The following is an 18,297-nucleotide window of genomic DNA, read 5'->3' on the forward strand; positions in this document are numbered from 1 at the left end:
TACTTCTGCACTTAAATCTACTTCATCTTATCTGTTAATTCTAACCTGCCTGAGCAAGAAACATCTTGTATTGATTAGCTGGTTTTGAAGACAATGAATGCTTTTGAAGTACCTGACTCAGGAAATTAGGTGCTTTCTGCAGTCTTGAATGCTATGTCAAGTGTCTTCTTCACAGGCTGAAGTTTGTATATCTCTTTATGTTCAAGTCCTTCCAAATATTTTCTGGTTTACTTACAATTTCTTTTTCCTGCACTAGCTACAGTCTCTGAGATGTGATTTAATGCTGCTTGTATAGCCTTGCACCGTGAAGCTGGGACATGCTTTAACCAAGCAATTTTCCCCTCCTACTCAAATAAACCATACATTTAAAAAAAAACCAGCTCAAATACACAGTACACTTATGTTATGGGCCCAGTGAGGTAAAACATAAAGTCTGACTGTGAATTGCTTTTTTCATAGCCACAGTGTTAAGTAAAGAACAACAGCTCAGGTAAGAACTGGAAGCGACCACATTGTGTGCTTGTGCTCCCAGGGATTCAGGGAGTCACTGCAGCTGCAGAAGTCGGTTCTGGAAATTCAGAGTTACTCCCAACATGCTGCAAGCACACCACCAGTGCCTGAGCCACAAGGCTCTACCTCAGGCTGTGGGGATCCCTTTGTTGTTGCAAAATGGCAAAGTGCCAAGGGGGGAGTTTTGCTGTGTGAGTATATCGTCCCTTTCTGTTGGTGTTGAGATGATGTAGCTTTAATGTAGGTGCAGATTTTTTTGGTTGATGGAAATAAGTGCATGATGAAGATATATTTTAATGATAATTCAGCTCTCCAAGACCTATGACTAACCTACAAAAGGGGACACTGACTATTTAATTTCATCAGTTTGAAGGGACTTTACATGAACACGATATTAACTTACTCTTTGGAAAAACATATAGCACTATATATTCTGAGCTTACATAAAGTAACATGACAAAGAAAATGGGAAGCTGGCATTGAAATCTATGAATTTACACCCATTTCTAGGCTGTAGAGAGGGCAGTCAGGGTGATATACCTCCCCTTTAGAAGCTCAATCCAAACTTTAAGCTCCCTCAGCACATGAAAAGTTTGTAAATGAAAACTTTGTATGGTTGCCCTTTACTCTTCTTTGCTGTTCACTTGGGGTGGTAAGGTTTTAAGGCGAGTACTGTGCAGACACATCTGTGTTGACAGGAATACTGTGCTTCACACACTGCTTTGTAAAGGAATGGCTGCTCAGGGTCTGCACATAGTGATCAAATAGCTGACAGCTGCTCCTGTTTTTCTTTTTTATTCAGGAATCCAGCATGAGAGTTGGACTATGAATACTGAGCTATTATTGTTGGCTCACAAATGTTGAGCTGCTGGTATTGATTTTCTGAAAAGCTGTTTAGAGCAGTAACAAAAATAAAAAATAACGGCAAGAATGATGAGGCTTCACAAATAGCCAATAAAAGAATCCACAAAAATCTTAGTAAACTCTTGGGCAATTCAACCTTGACACTGTCCTTTCCAATCCGAGTCCAACCTTCTCCTCATGTTTTGAGAAACCAACTGCATTTGTTTCTACCCTCTCAATGCTCCACTGCCTCAATGAATCCCTCTGAGCTACAGTTTGCACTTCTAAGCTTTCACACTCTACACAGCCACCCTGGGAAAGCAGAAAAAGAAATGGGTAGTGGAGGACCTGGAGTAAATGATAAAAGTCCTGTTCATCAGAAGGAATTTCTTCTGAAGTCAATGGGAGCTCACAGCATGGGGAGGCTGTCAAGCTAGACCCCTAATCAGGCCTTATATGGACCTCCCAAGCATACATGCTGTCCTTTTGTAAACTTTAGGATTTACAGTATTTGATTTACCCATGAATACATGAAAAAAACACAGTAGTTTTCATTATAAACTTTATTGTCTTACTAAATTTTAAAAATACAAAGAGCAGTTGATGATCACAGTAGTTTTAAAAAAGCTATTAAATTTTTACTGTGAGATGATATTCCTCAGCTGTAGCCAAAACTGACATATAATCATTCCCTAACTCTCAAAATAAAAAATTAATTATCCAGAATTAAATGCTCCATATGTAAGCTTTCCATAGTGGAAGTCCCTGAAGAAAACTGACCCTCAGTATCTGAATATTTCATTATTCCTGACACAAGGGACTTAAAACCACTACTTTTGTTTAAAACCAGAATAATTAGTCTCATTTTATTTCATTACACCAACATAAAACTAGAGTAATGCAGCTATGAATTAGGTCAAATATTTCTAGAACTACTGACTAAGATAAAAAATTAGAACAGGCAATATAATGTTCTTAATGGACAGATAGTAACAGCACTGACTACGTGGGACAATGTCTTACCCCACCATCAGTTCCATGAAACTTACTGGGGAGTAAATTATAGCATAAAGTTCAGCACACAGTTTACCAGTGTCTGGCTGTGCATTTGTACAGTGCCCTCTAAGATGGGGTCCCTGTCTGGGTATTACAAAAATACACATATGAGAGAGAAAAAATTCACGTGCTTTGAAATTTAACAAAAACATTAAGATAACTGAAATAAGAAGATCTCTTCAAGCTCCAATAACCCACGTTGCTTCAACCATTGTTGCCTTTGCGTGTGATTTCATTTCCTCCCAGTGAATACAAATCAGCAGTGTGAATCTATTCAAAGAGTCTCCGAAGAAAGGACTTTTTCGCTGATGTTGATAACTTCATGGTTTTCTTTTTGCGCAATGGTTTCATGGGTGGCTTTTTCAGGCACATCACCTTTTGAGGAGTTTGTAGCCCTTTATTAAGGTCAATGTGCTTGTTGCAGAAATACTTGACGTTTGCTTCCGAGAGACGTAGAAGCATGGTCTCTGAGAGATCCATACACTGTGCGTGGACCCAGTGGCCAGCCCCACTGGAGCACAGGATCATTGCAGGCTTGTTGAGCTCTGTCGAATAGAAAGGGACCCAGGTGTTGATGTCAATATTGCAACCGGCACAGCAGGTGATCCAGTAGCCTGTTTCTGATTCATCTTCTTCATCATCTTCATTGTAAGTATCAGCACCATCAGCATCAAAGCTATTGGCTTCAGCACTAAAATAGAACTCCTCCGAATCTTCAAATGGAGTGGAGTCTCCAGGGTCTTCACTTGATGTCTGACTGCAAGTTTGCGTTATCAGTTCTTCTTCCTTGTCCTCTTCTGCTCCTTTGCATCTCAAAATGTAGAAGTAGTTTGCATCTGGGATTATTTGTTTGTTGGCCCCTGGAATGCCTAGCAAAACAGACCCTTTACCCATATCACAGCCAAACCACATCCTGCAGTGTTTTATATCTGGTGTCCACTCTGGACCCACACTTTCAGCAATCTCTATCTTACTATCTTCCAGAAGTATGGTGTTACATGCCAGCCGTTTCTGGTTGTCTGAGAGGTAGCCACCGACAAGGACAAATTCATTGTCACTGATCTGGGTCACTATAGCACTTGACACTGATATCCCCCCTGGCAGGATGGTGCAGGTCACTGCCGGGCTGCCCAGGGGCAGATCAATTTTTAGCTTGTACAAGTTGGGGGGCCTGGTGTTATTTTGAAGTGAGTGGCCTCCCAAGATGTAGATTGTATCCTCTCTGGCAATTGAAACATGGAAAGAAAGTCCATCTTGAAGCTCTGGAAGCATGTATGATGTACAGCATCCAAACTCAAAATCAATGAGAAACACAGATGGCAAACAGTCAACTACACTGTTCCATGTTTCAGTGGTTCTCTGTGCAAGAGGAGTATATGACCTCCCACCAAAGAGAACACTCATGCTTTTTCCTCGGCTGTGAACTACGTTAATTGTATGCCCATATCTAGCTTCAGGCACATCTCCACCCAGGTCTTTCTCAACGCATTGGAACGTCATTTTCTTGCTAGTTTTGCTTACCAAACTTATAAAGTAAATCTTATCAGAAAGGTCATTGTTAGGTGTTTTACCACCATGGATGATATACTGGTAGTCATCAGCCCTTGCATCACTCATGAGTGTGCAAAGAGCAGGGTAGCGGAGAGGGGGAAGGTAACATGAGTCTTTGGAGAAGAAGACAGGTTTCATTTTGAGCTCATTCTGCTTTATATCGAGAAGGAATACACCAGTGGGGCAGGATCTCTTTGGCCATCCTTTTTGACCAAAAAAGAAAACATGCCCATCAAAATTCAGGAGAGAGAAGCCTGGCTGAAGCAAGGATGAGTTACTGACAGTGGATACCATCTGCAGCGACATTCTGTCTGTTGACTGGGCCATACCGTGGCTGAGAAAATAAAAAAACGAAAACAAAAAGATCAATTAGATCCTATCACAATTATTGTAATTAGATCCTCTCATAATTATTTAACACAACTTGAATAAATCCTATGGAAGTTGCGCTGCCGTTCATTCTCTGAAACTCACAAAGGCATGCTTTTCTGCGTCTCAAGACACGAACTGAGCACGAGATGTGCACCATTTCCGCATTATTTTGGGGATTTTGTGCACACCGTGGGCGGCTGGCACACGGAGCCCGCACACGGCCCGGCCGGAGGCCGCGCTGGGCCGGCTTCCCGGGGCGGGCGCGGCCGCTCCCACGGGAACGCGGGCCCGCGGGCTGCTGGGGCCGGTAGTTCTCGCTGGGTGCCTGGCCCGGCCCGGCCCGGCCCGGCCGCCGCTTCCTTGTCCCGGCCGTGGGGAATCGGGACCGGGGGGCTCAGAGAGCCGGCGGCGGTGAGTGCGGCCGCGGGGCCGGGGCCGGGGTTGCTCTGCTGGCGGCGGGGCTCGGTCCCGGCGCGCCCGGGGCGGAGGGAGCGGCGCCGGAGATGCCGCAAGCCGGGATTTCCTGCCCGTTGGTCGCCCCGAGGCGGCCGGGGATGCCGGGCTGGAGCCTCCGGGCTGCCGCAGGCCAGCGGCCCCGAGTGCGGGAGCCTCGTCCGGCGGGGCTCCGGCTCGCCCGGAGCGGCAGGAGGCTCCGAGCCGGGAGCCCGCTCCAGGGCCCTGCAGCCAGCGGGCTGGAGGACGTGCACAGAAATTTGAGATTACACGCTTTGTTTACAAGGAAAACGTCAGGATTTGTTGATTGCATTTAGAAGGGGGAGGTGCCCGCTGTCTTTGCAGCCATGCAGGGCCGGCTGAGGCGGCAGGGCCCGAGGTGAATCTCAGCTTGTGCCGAACAGCCCAGGCGGGGTCTCGGGCTTGCGAGTCCCGCGGCCGCGGGGCTTCAGGGGGCGCGAATCCTCTGTCTCTCATCTGTGCGCCTTGCTCATGCTTTCATGAGTAGGGTTCAAGGGGTGTCTTCTACTCTCATAAAGCTGTTTGTTTGAAGACTGAAAGGAGTTTATGTAATCAGCCTGGATATTGACCGTGAAAGAGTTCTGGAGAGCGCAGACACCAGGGAGGGAAATAACTGGCTGATTCATTGGCAGCGTCCTTTGGTGACAGCAGACTGATCCTCTTTAGTAAATGTCCCAAGTTCTCTGTTCCAGTCTTTGCCAAATCCCCAGAATTTAAAGGCGTGAATGAAATATTAGAAAAAAACTACTAAATCCTGTATTTTAAAATGTAATTCCTCTTTTTTTTTTTTTTTTGAAAGCTTTAGGATTAGTATTTTCCTTGCTGCTTTTCATTTTGGTGTGACAACAAAAACAAGACACATAGGGTTTCTTTTTTAAGGAAGGATTGATATCTTCTAGTTATGTGATGTCAAAACCTGGGGGGATCTGAGCAGCATTGTGTAGAGGAAGAGTTGCTGTAAAACTATGGGAACTGATGACACTGACTGCATCAATTGCCGTGTTGTATCATACTGCTGCACTGCCTGCCTGCAAACTGGTATGCGAGCTGCTGAGCTAAAATAGGGATCTGCCATGGAATATTTTTCAAAGGTGAGATGTTTTCAAGCCAGAGCACACAGACAGGGTAGGCATAGCCATTACTGGGTCAGTTTGAAAAACAATCCATGGAATGGCTGTCTTACCTTGTGGAATCATCCAAAGATCATGGTTGAGTTCTGTTCGCTAGCTCGCCTAATGCCCCTGCCCTGAAGGTGTTAGTTTTTTCTACATTTAGATTTCTTTTCAGAAGTACTGCACTGTGGGTGAAGTTCAGTTATAAGTTAATTAAATTAGTGAACCCTTTTCTGAGCATGTCGGTATACACAGCAGGTTGTGTCCTTATTATGCATGAAGAAAGACTTATGAATTTATTTACCTTCAGGTGATATGCTAAACAGGAATCTGCTGCTTGTTTCTTACAAGCATTCAAAAATGGCATCATCAGAGGAGCTTGCACTAAGTTAGGTTTACTTGAATAGATGTCATTTGTCTCTTCTTTCATATTGCCTGGTTACTTAGCTTCTTTGGTTTTACAGGATCTTTAGAAAAGTAAAATGTCTTCCATACTGAAGATGCCATAAGAAAATTTCTGTTCTATATGAGAAAATTAGAGTTCTTTATCATCTACCTCTCCTGTTCTACATTTGACTGCTGGTTTATATTTGAAGTCTAACGAGAGTATTAAAAGTGGCGAACAATTTAATTGACATATTGGTATGCATCTTACATTTTTACATATACTTAAAGTATCTCCAAATAGGGCAATTATTAGTGTCCACAATGTCACAAACGATTTCCTAGATACTGAGCAGCACTCACTTCTGAAGACTTCACTATCTGAAGAGTCTGCAGATACAGAGTGGAGAAAAGATCAGTGAAAATTATTTGATTGATAGACATAGAGAACATACCGGTTAAGAACACTTAAAGACACTTCCTTGTCATCTCATAATATTTCTTGAACTTTACATAAGCAAACAGTTCAGTATGTAATGAAGGGAATAATGTTTTTCTGAGATTTTTGGACAGAAGTAGCTCCTTAGTCACTAGCTGGAATTGCTTTGACTTTCCATGTATTTTCCTGCTAATTACAGTGGGTCAATGCAGTGTGGTTGCTCTTTGGCTATGCTGACCTCCAACTCTAACCTTCCAATACCACTGGTTCCTTTGGGCCATGGCTTATCTCACCCTGAACAGCTTTGGGGAACCCAAAAGATCTAACCTTATAAACAAAAAGTTTAAAATGCTTTTTTGTGGTTTTATGCTCAAAACTGGAGTTGGATTGGCAATGCAGCTAATGCAGAGGGAAACAGACAAATGCCTTTGTTGTGGTGCAACTCAGGATACTGAGGAAGAGACACTACAAGGAGTAAAGACAAATAAGAAGAGAAGGGGGGAGTTGCATAAACAATTGCCAGTTATCATGACTTGAGTAATGCTTCCCATTTGGTGTTTTTACAGAAGATTAACCTGTAAGGATTATACAAATAAATGAGAATCTCAGCATTACTTTTATAAGCCCCCTCTTTGGGAAGCAGTAGAGACCTGAGCTAGAAACTAAGCTAACAGAAAGAAAAAAAAATATTCTCCCTGTGTTTATTTTAAAATCAAACAGTATTTTTAGCAGGTTTTTCAGGGTTGTTTATATGGCAAGAAGAGATTATAAGGAAGTCAGATTTTGATGGATGCATTGGGTGATACATGTATAGAAGGATCAGATGAAGACTAAAGGTGTTTTTTAAAAACACTAGCTAATGTAATTTGAAATGCACTTATGATGGAAATAGATGGACATAGTTACAATTTTGGGTGATGTACCATTTCAGAAACCCTATCAGGTGCTCACAGAGGAGTACAGGATGAGCATCTTTTAGAGGCAAGGGGTAGCTTGAGTGACCTGAACAGCAACTGACATTTCATATACCTTTGGATAGTTTTCCTTGTCTTCTGGCTTCTTCTATGGAAGCAAGTCTGCCATTGTTCTGTGTCCTAGATCCTAGTAAATCCTGGGTTTATGAAATGTCACTAGATGACAGTGTTTAGGCACTGAGTCCCTCACAGCCTGTGTTTATTAGTTATTGTCCTCTTTGACCCTATGCAGAAATGGTTTGTTCACCTATGTGCTTTCCCTGTTACCTGTTAGTTAGTTAGGCCATAAAAACATTCTAATCAGGAGAACAATGACTAATCAGTGCTGCTGTTTAGTATGACATCTCATATTTTTCAGCATTGAAAGTATTATTTATAGTAATTTCACAGTAATTTGAATGCTGCAAAATAATGAATGACTAATGAGTTGATCTTATGAACTGTAGCAAACACAAAGAACCTTTTTTCATTTATACAAAAATAAGATATTTGAGCTGTTCTGATTGGACACTGAGAAAATGAAATGCAGGAGGATTCTTAGCTGGTAAACACCCATTGCTGACCATTAATTAGTTGTTTTGGTGTAAACATAGATACCTACTATAGAAATAAATTGATTTTGCAGTACTATATTTTTTTTGTGACCTATGTTTTTTCATTTTCAAAATGGAAAAGCATACCCCTGAAAAGCAAGTGCTGTTTCCAAATTGTCCACAATCAAAATCATATCTAGACACCCACAGAAGTTTGAAGTCCTCCATAAAGAAGCTTAAGGAAGGAAATTTTTCATATAGTATTTCTCAAAACATTTTCTAAGTGTATCAACCAAGTTTGCTTTGGGCAGAGCAGTAATTTAGACGTACCTGGCTGATAGCAGTTTTTTGCGTCCTCCGTAATCTTTCTGTGTAATTGGGATTCAAATGTGAGCAATGTGAGGAATCTTCTGTGACAGCCCAGGGGGCTCGTGGCATGGAGAGACAGCCTGATGGAGGGGATTCTATCTGCTTAATTTGCAGATGTGCTCCTGAGAACTCGATCTACTGTGGCTAACTGGCTGTGACTGGTTTGTTTCCTTCCCTCTCTTCTCTTCAGATGGCACAACAAGAAACCCACCAGCCTCCAGAAGCTTTAACTCTTTGCTGTGGAAGTTTAGAGTGACAGCAGGTGCCTCTTAGGTTGTAAATATCTGCAGCGTACGCTTCTTTAGGGTTGAGTTTTTTTACGCTGTTACACTTACCAGCCTTGTGATCATCTTCAGAATTCTTCAGTGCTATTTTAAAATGCAATTTAAAATAAATTTTGAGTTAAAAAATAATTTCAGTAGGTAGTAAAAGAAAACAGCTCTTGTTGATTGGCATACTGCTTTCCTCAGGAGTGCTCTGCTGCAAGTGGGCAATGACATTGAAACAGAGCAAAAGAAATGACAAATGCATGCAGTTCACTGAGTGAAGGCTGACTAAAAAGTCCAACTCAAGTCCAACTGAAGTAATTAGAAATGTCTTTTTTTTCTCTTTTGGTGGCCTTCTGATCAGACCTTGAAAGACTAATAAAACTTTGCACCCTTCTGTGGCATTTTTCATCTGTTTCACAGTGCTTTTCTCCAACACCAAATAAATAATGAAACTCTGGGAAATCCACTGGGAACATATCCTTTCAACAGCTAGCAGTGCTGGGGCACAGAGGATAAGCCACTTGCATAACACAGCACAACAAATAAACAGAAAAACCTGGAAAACAATTTACTTTTCATAGCTTCCTGCTTTTGTTTTCCTGGCCCTACTTCACCCACTCCTGAGTTACAACATCTGCTGCACAGTATTTTAGAAATATCTCAACTCCCATTTGAAACTGCTGTGAGAATAGAAATAGAAGGAACTTGAAATGGAATTTGATTAGTACAGCAAAGCAAACACACCAAATGTTTGCGAAAATTGTCTTGAGACACTGAATAACTGTAATGCAGATAGGATGTGGTGATGTTTCTCATCTGAAATATGAGTGCTAAGGCACTGTGCCCTGTAGCATCCATATGGGCCTTTTCTTCTGAAACAAAGATAAAAGGGGACTGTAGTGCAGAGTTGAATGCTGAAGAACTTCCCCCAAAGTTAAGGGCTTTCAGATCACATTTATTTGTATTTTCAGTAGGGCCTAGATAATACTCAACAGTTTTTTATCTAAGTGTTTGATGTATTTTGATCCTTGTTTGGGTCTGTGGTCAAAAATCTGCTGGCAAAAAAAAAACCCAAAAAACCAAAACTAAACAAAAATTTAAGTGGAAAATCTAGTCCCCAGTTGTGTCACTTTAATATTTTACATTCATTTTAGAATTTTTCTAGCAGTTGACTGCCTTATCTTTAGAAATTCCTTTTCCAATTACTGTAGTTGAGAAGATGGAGAAATGAAATTTTCTTGGCTACAGCATGTCACCTGTTTGGATGAGGACATGGTCTGTCCAAGCTGGTCTCTAACTGTCAATGACAAAGTACTTTGGAGAAGCTGCAGCAATTAGCTCCAGAATAATGTATCTACAGGATAGGGAAATTGTGCTGAAAACTGTCCTGGTCATAGCAGTAAGATCTTGGACTTCCATCCTGAATTTCGCTGGCAGAGAACCCATGTGAAAAGGAATAAATAGGCTTTCTTTCACAATTTCTATTTCAATAACATGGACAGAGCTAGTATGTTTTCAGCAGATTGCTCACTGTTACAGAAATGTTTTATTTTACTTGGTTTTCTTCTTCTACAATTAATTTCTTAAAATAATATATTGTTTGCATCTTCTTCACCCCAAATCATTCCAAATTGCATTGAGATATTTCCAGGCTTTTCAGCATATTTTCTGCCAGTAAAACACAGTCATCTCTGAGCTGAAATGTAGCTGGCTTCCTGTGGGTTGCAGTAATGCACTCCAGCTCAGCAGGGGAAGGGAAGGCTGCCTTACTCATTTGTGTAGGTTTTGCCAGCCAGAATGCAAATGTGCTGGATACATAGCCAGGACCCACAGGCTGAAACCTGTAAAAAAGGGCACAGGGAGTCCAGCATCCTTTAGTCTTCAATTTTCTGTCTCATCTAAAACTGACAGTAAACAGTATTTAACTTGTGAAGGAGAGGGCTTTATTTGGAGGGCTTATCTAAAATATCTGATTGAATCCAGCTGTGCTTTAACAGTCAGACCCTGGACAATCACATTCCAGGAGGCAGTGGCTGCTGCAGTTTGGACGAAATGTTACCCTTGCCGTGGGCCTCCAGGTTGTCTTTAAAGGGAGTGGTACTCTTGAAGCCATTGGAAATTCATAAAAAAAATCTGCTCATGTATGGGACTAGAAATCCAAAAGGATCAATATGCTTGCTTGCAATTAAAGCCCATTGATATATCCTTTAAAAGCTCATATGAGCTGGGCATAGAGGCACATGTTTTTGTCCATCTAGAGGTCAGCTCTCAGGCTTAGTAATGCACTCAGGCAAGCAGATGCAGCTCCCATCCCCACAAATTGCTGATGCATTAAGTGTGTGCCCTTAAGGCCTCCTGCTGAAGGAAATGGCAAACATCCAGTTGATTTTAACAGGATTAGCTGTGCAGATCACATTGAACTGAGAGATGTTGGAAGGAACGTCATCTGAAAGTTTTTGTCCTTTGTAACTTTTAATTTTTTTCTCCAGCTGGGTTGACCTGCACCTGCTTGTGGCCAGAACTTGGTGCCTCTGTGTTTGCTCCTGGAGCTTTGACTCCCCACAGGTGGTGGTAGCAGGGAGGAGGAGGGAGAAAAGTAGGGCAGGACAGTAGAGCAGGGAAGGCTTTCTTCTGCAAGTGTACATTTGCAGATGTCTAGCCAAGAAGGAGGCAGTTTTCTGCCTGCAGGAAAATAGATAACTGCTTGACTCAAAATGTTTTATGTCTTTCTTGAGCAGGAATTCCCAGAATCACACCTTTCACCTGGCCTACTTTTAAAGCACCATCCTGGGACGTTTGTTAAGGCAGCAACCATGGTGCATAGCTAACAAGCATTTGTTAAGGGCAGGCTGGAGTTGCAGCTTTGCCTGCCACTTTGCACCATGGGGGCTGATGAGCTGCGCTGCAGGCTCCAGCTCAGCACGGTGGGTGTAGGAGTGCCCTGCTGACATCTGCTTTTGCAGCATGGAGGAGGCACAGCTTTCTGGGCCGTTTGTGAGGGTGTTTCTGATGAGACTGTGCTTTCAGGATTGCATAAGCAACTTTGACAAGCTGCCAAAAGGGCCATCCTGCATCCTTCCCTTGCTCACACTGCCCAGTCCCACTGTCCCCTTGTATAGGCAATCATGATGGTACAGCTGAAAGGCAGATTGGAAAATACGTCTTTAAAACAGAATAATAAATGCAGTTGCTCTGTTTACTCTCCGGTTTTGTATTGGTGGTTTATTTTGTCTGCCCAAGAGATGGGTAGACCAGGAGGTGAAGAGGAGGTGTCCTTTTTGGGAGCAGCCAGAACCTAGATAGACTTAAATTGATTCTGAGTGCACTTGTCTGCTAAAATCTCATTCTTTTTGCAGCACTGCTACCTCATTCTTCATTGCTGCAACAATTTTGTTAAAGGTGTAGTTACTGTGATAGCTCTGTAGGGAAAAAAGATGGGGCATTGTCCCGTGGTAACAGAGTATAAGATTTAAAAATAGTGTATTTATGTTCAATCTGATTTTTGCAGACATAATTATAAAATCTTGATAACAGGTGTACCTAGTGGATATTTTTCCTGAAATATTATGGGTGAACTATTAAAAAAAACCCCACTTATTAATCAGCAATTTTTTAAAATTGAGAATGATTTCTAGGAGAGCAAATCCATAGTGTGAAAACCTGACTTGAACCTATGCCAGAAGTGCTAGTGAAGTTGTTTTTTTTTTCCGTGAAAAATTAAATTACATAAAATTTTATTGTGTTTGTAGAGACAATTTGCTTTACTGCTCTTTCCTTTAAAAAATTCAAAATTTTGATTTTTCTTTCATTGCCTCTATTGTATTTTAAACAAACATAAAGCACTTAAAAGTGCAACATAAACCAGGAAGTTTATATTCCACCACATTTTGTGTTGTTTAATAGAATTAATCGCTGTATAATTGAAATCATGCTAATACTCACTTGGCCTGCCTCTTTGATTCAATGCAGAGATTTCTGATTTGTCTTAAACTGCTCAGAAGAAGACTGTGTTTTGAGAAATAAAATTGATTTTGCACAATCTGCTGATGATCAGGCTTAATGAGTGATTGCCTCAAGAAACCTCATTAAAGTCATTTGGATGGATGAGCAGGAGTGAAATGCAAAAATAAGAAAGCATAGTTGCTGCTTGAATGCCTCACTTACTGATAGTTGAGTCTAAAAGTATTCAAAGCCAGCACAAGGAAAGGATCCTTGCTTTGCTTTCCTTGACACTTCCAAGTTAGTTTGATTCCTTTGGGGAAAAAAAGATAAGTTTTTGGTTTTAGTAGTATCGTTCTTTACCAGAACAATGCAGTAATTTCATTACTTGAAGTGTCATTGTATCAACTTTTTAAATGGTGGAGAATTCCAATCCATTACTGTGTATTCTTTCATTTTTTCAGGGTAGTTTAAAGAAGTCATTGCCTTGAGGCTGTGAATTGGGTGTTTGCTGAAGCCTTTTAATTATGTAGAATCTACTGGTTAGCTCCTTAGCAAAGGTGAGAGTCTTCTGGTCAGCCTGGTTTCAGCTGTTCACCTCACAAAACTTTTCTGTGGTTGACACAGTGTGGTGATTATTAAGAGAGACTCTGGAATAAAGTAGGTGGGAAGCAGCAGAAAACAAAGTGGAATGAAAATGAAAAAAATACCAAAGCCTTGATGGGTTGAGATAAATTTTTGAACACCCTTCTTGTACCATCCATCCTAAGCACATGTTCAGTTTCAGGGATAGTAGATATTCCCCACATACCATCATCTGCACTTGCTGTTATTTAGGGCCGTGCTACAGCACCGAGCAGTTCTGGAAAATGATTGCAAACAGGGAACAGGTAGTTCTGTCTGCCAGTCTCTCCTCTGTTGTCTGAGAGAGTGGCTGTTTTTCTGACAGAACCTAGGCTTTCATTAGGACCTGGCTGGTTTTTCCTCTCCATGAGGAGATGATTCTGTAGACCTCAATAAAAGCTGTGCAAGGGAATATCTGAAGTGAAGTTTCCCACGTTCTGTAGGAAGTAGAAGCTGCACAGCAGAGTAAGAATTGAAATACATGATTTTTGGTCCCACCTGGTCTGGGTGCTGAATCTCAGGCTGTTGATGTGGTGGCTGTAGAGCATGGTTTTCACAGAGAAAGCTGTCATGCAGATGGTTAAGGATATGATTATGCCCCCAAAATGCATATTAATTTTCTAGTTTCCTAGAGCATTTTGGAGTGAATTAATGTAAGCTTGGCTGTCAGCCCTCCACTAACTTGTTTTTAAATAATTTAAATTCCTGGTGACTCGTTTTTTTAATCTGTTATTGGGAATAGTATTTGTTTTCTCTTCCTTATGGGAATGTTTTTAAATTTATTTTGTTAGTGTTTGTAAGGGAGCTGGAGATCCTAGACACCAGACTTCAAAGAAGAACAAAGTTATTAGCTTTTTCTTGATTAGATATATATATATATTTCCTTTTACAGTAGCCTTACAAATCATAGCACTAGTTCAAGTAATGATTTTAATAACCATAGTGAGGAATAGAAGGCACTGCTAGCCTCTCAAAGCCCTGTAATACACATAAACAACTTTGAGAGTCTGATGAGTTATATTCTTCTTTGTCAGTCCACAGAGAGACTGTCAGTCCACATGGTTGTATTTTTGTAAAACATTAGAAGACTTAAACTTTAGGTCATGTGGGTGTGTGTGTATTTTGATATCTTCAGAACATTAGTCTTCCTTGGAAGCAGGCAATGCAACAAAATTGGAGCTTTATGTTAGAAGTCATGCTTTATTTTCTTTCTGGTCTCCAAACAATTCTTTTTCAATCTTATTTAACTTCAGTATCAGGTTGGCAGCCTTTCCTTAGTATCATAGAAGTTTTGCTGAAAAATTAGGCTCTCATTCCCAAAATCCACTTCTTAGTGTGGTGGTAAATCAGGAGAGGAGACAGAGGAACACATGTAAATCCATCATTTTGTGTATGGACAAAGTGGTTCTATTAGTGTGGACCTATGTGTATGAAAAATAAGCAATATGGGTGAGTGTTTAGCATCATGCAGCTGTTAAAATGCATTTACACCGATTTTATGAGTTAGGAGCAGGGTTAACTTCAGCATGCTTCACTGAGGGCTGTTCAGGACCTGTAGAGTCTGGTTAAGTGATGAAGGTGGGCTGCAAAGCTGTTGCTCTGTGACTGGAGAGTGGAGCTCCCTTCCTTCAGCTCATTCCCATCTCAAGAGTGATCCTCACATTCCTGCATGGCTGTCTGGCTCCAGCATGCTCTCCCTGTCCTGTGTGCTGCCTCAGCATACACACACACACACACAAACAAACACATGTGTCATTGTGATTTAACGTGTGGTCCAAAATCTGAGTTTGTGGCTTTGGTGGTACAGTGGGCAGTGTACCTGAAGGTGATGAGTTCAGTCCAAAATTTGAATGTACAGCTGTGTCCTGGTTGTTAAATACAACATGCTGATGAGGGTGTCCTGGTTTCTGCAAAGAAGGCAGAAACTTTGAAAGATTGAACAACTTAAGGGAATGAACAACTCTAGGAAAAGCCGGCTCTTCTGTGGCCCATTTTACCCAAGGTCATAAATGTCAAGCATAAATGATCACAATTCCTCCCTTTGTACTTAAAATTTATATGTCCATGTGAATTTTGGGAGAAATGTTGAGTAAAGTTCCACTGACAAGATAGAACTACACAAGGAGAGAAGAAAAAATGCACTTACTGCCCATCTATGTGAACTAGGGACTTTTCTGTTGGTTTGTTTTCTGCCTGCAGGTATATATAGCTCTTTTCTTTCTATTGCAGGAGCAGCCTACAAGACCAGATAGACCTATTCGACTCTAAAGGTGTGGATGATCATGGGAGAACACCTGTTAAAGAACAGCATCCTTGATCAATTTATAAATAGCCATGAGCAGTCATATGAGGAGTTTCTAAATACATTCACATATCTTTTGAAAGGTATGTAATTTCCCAAATCTCCTGTTAGATACCACAGACAGAAGGAAAGATAAAAAGACAAGCAGTGGTATTTAGTGTTGTCGTTCTACTCACCTGCTTTGTGACTTTAGGCAAATCCTTGTGATGCTTCTGTTTTTCCACTCAGCAGTGGGAACCCTAAAGACAGCTTTCCACAGATTGTTTCCCTGGCTGCTGTGTCTCTACAGGTGGTTAGCCATTTATGCTTGCTTTAGGGAGGTGTGGGGAACGTGCACTTTCTGGAAGAATAGATGTTTCCTAAGTACATCTTGCATTGTTTTGCTTGAGAAGTCTCCATAAAAGAAGAGCCTAAGGAAAGTACTTAATAGTGTGAGATGGCCTGAGATTAGGAGTGTGCAATTTGGGTACTTCTGTGGCTTTGCTGACACTAGATGACTGTGCTGTGCCTGTGTGTGTGCCTTCTAAAAAGTGATTGCATTCTGTGATGAGACAGTTACCTGGAGGGATGTGGATGTTGTCTAAATTGATTTCAGCAAGGCTTACAACACTGTCCTTCACAACATCCTCATAGGCAAACTCAGGAATTGTGAGCTGGATTAGTGGACAGTAAGGTGGGTTGAGAACCGGCTGAGTGGCAGATCCCTGAGGGTCATGATCAGCAGCACAGGGCCTGTTTGGAGCCCTGCCACTGGTGGTGTCCCCAGGACTCAATACTGGGCCCTGATTTACCTAATTCATCAGTGACTTGGATGAAGGGCAGAGGCCTTCTCAGCAAGTTCCCTGCAGACACAAAGCCAGGAGGAGGGGCCCATAGCCCAGGGTGTTGTGCAGCCCTTCAGAAGGGCCTCGACAGGCTGGAGAGACGCTTAGAGAGGGACCTTCTGAAATTCAGCAAAGGCAGGCGCAGGTCCTGCTCCTGGGGAGGAACAACCCCCTGAGCTCTTGGACAGCAGCTCTGTGCAGAAGGACCTGGGGGTCCTGGTGGAAAACAAGCTGTCCATGACCAGCAGTGGCCAAGAAGGCCAATGGGATCCTGGGGTGCATTTGGAACAGCACTGCCAGCAGGTTGAGGGAAATGATCCTGCCTCTCTACTCAGCCCTGGTGAGGCACATCTGGAGTGTTCAGTTCTGGGCTCCTCAGGACAAGAGAGACTTGGAGCTCCTGGAGCAGGTCCTGCAGAGGGCTACAGAGATTAGTAAGGAGCTGGAGCATCTCATTTAGGAGGAAAGGCTGAGGCAGTCTGGCCTGGTCAGCCTTGAGAAGAGATGAATGAGAGGGGACCTTATCAATGTCTACAGGTGTGTGACAGGAGGGTGTCAGAGGATGGAGCCAGGCCTTTCTCAGTGGTGCCAAGCAATAGGACAAGGGGCAATGGGCAGAAACTGATGCACAGAAGTTCCACCTGAACATGAGGAAGAACATTACTGTGCAGGTGACCGAGCACTGGAACAGGCTGCCCAGAGAGGGTGTGGAGTCTCCCTCAGTGGAGAGACTCAAGATCTCTCTGGATACAATCCTGTGCAAGGTGCTCTGGGATGGCCCTGCTTAAGCAGGGAGGTTGGACCAGGTGGCCCACTGTGGTCGGTTCCAACCTGACCCATCCTGTGCCAAGCTAACAGGTAACTTGGATGAAGGTACAGCAGGACATCAGACAGATGATTAGGCTGAAAAGATCTCGTGCTCTGCCAATGAAATAAAAAGTGGAGCTTAACCTTGATCTGAGCATTGCTGAGTTAAAGAATTCCAATTTTGTAGCTCAGGTTCACATTTTTTAACCATGTTCAGATTTGTGCACTAAAAATAAAAGTGCAAGCTACATATTACTCACAATTCTCTTTACCACTGCTTTGCACTAAAAGTGATGTCCTCGTACTATTGCAGAAGCACTGTATTTTTCAATTACAGCATGTGGCATGCCCCATTGATTGGTACTCAGAAGTCTGTCCTGTCCTTATCCTTCAGGCAGAACTAAGTGTCAGTCACAAGCATTGAGCAGAAAACCAGTGGGGGAGCTGAAGTTGCCACAGGAGTAATCTTGTGGCAACTTTCTGTCTCTCCTGCCTATAAAATATAGAAGAGAAAGGAGACACTGGGGAATGAGATAAGAGGATTGAAAATCCGGTTCTGGTCTTCTTATGTATGATTGATACACTGGGGATAGCTCCTATCATAGAAGCATGCTGCATATCATGATGCTACTTGCAAAAAGCCTCAGCGTGTATTTCAGTCACTTCCACTGTCACTGTAGGCATTTGCCACTAAAATCATATAAAAGGTAGAGCTTTACCTGAATCAAATGCTTAGAAATGCACGTTCTTATGATGGTATGAACTGAACAGCTCAACTTGTTTTCCTCCCACTTTCATTTTTCTTTAGAAGTACCCAGCCTGCTGGTTTGCATGATAAACTAGTGACCTGCAAAACTTCTACTTAAAGCATAAAACATTCATTGTCATCTGATAGATTTTTGTCTGTCATAACAT

At 42.1% G+C, this 18,297-nt stretch overlaps 2 protein-coding genes across 5 annotated transcripts in view; one reads left to right on the plus strand and one right to left on the minus strand.

Annotated features, from left to right (window-relative positions):
* Positions 1–1,926: 1,926 nt before the first annotated feature.
* RAG2 (recombination activating 2) lies at positions 1,927–4,565 on the minus strand. Its single transcript, XM_059849259.1, has 2 exons — positions 4,435–4,565; positions 1,927–4,294 (listed from the first exon to the last, which is right to left on the minus strand). Exons 1-2 carry the CDS (start codon positions 4,440–4,442, stop codon positions 2,680–2,682), a joined length of 1,623 nt encoding a protein of 540 aa, XP_059705242.1. The 5' UTR covers positions 4,443–4,565; the 3' UTR covers positions 1,927–2,679.
* Positions 4,566–4,601: 36 nt separating this feature from the next.
* Positions 4,602–18,297, plus strand: part of IFTAP (intraflagellar transport associated protein) — a 39,022-nt gene continuing 25,326 nt past the window's right edge. For 2 of the 4 annotated variants that reach the window (XM_059849261.1, XM_059849264.1), the window contains exons 1-2: positions 4,602–4,743; positions 15,679–15,834. In XM_059849261.1, the coding sequence (XP_059705244.1) occupies positions 15,726–15,834 (109 nt within the window). In that variant the 5' untranslated portion in view covers positions 4,602–4,743; positions 15,679–15,725. Of the gene's footprint in view, positions 4,744–5,705; positions 5,898–13,289; positions 13,386–15,678; positions 15,835–18,297 lie in introns of all 4 variants that reach the window. The other 2 variants (XM_059849262.1, XM_059849263.1) reach the window with 2 other exon arrangements.

This window comes from Haemorhous mexicanus, chromosome 6 (genome assembly GCF_027477595.1).
Source record: "Haemorhous mexicanus isolate bHaeMex1 chromosome 6, bHaeMex1.pri, whole genome shotgun sequence".
In the NCBI taxonomy this organism is placed as follows: Eukaryota; Metazoa; Chordata; class Aves; order Passeriformes; family Fringillidae; genus Haemorhous; species Haemorhous mexicanus.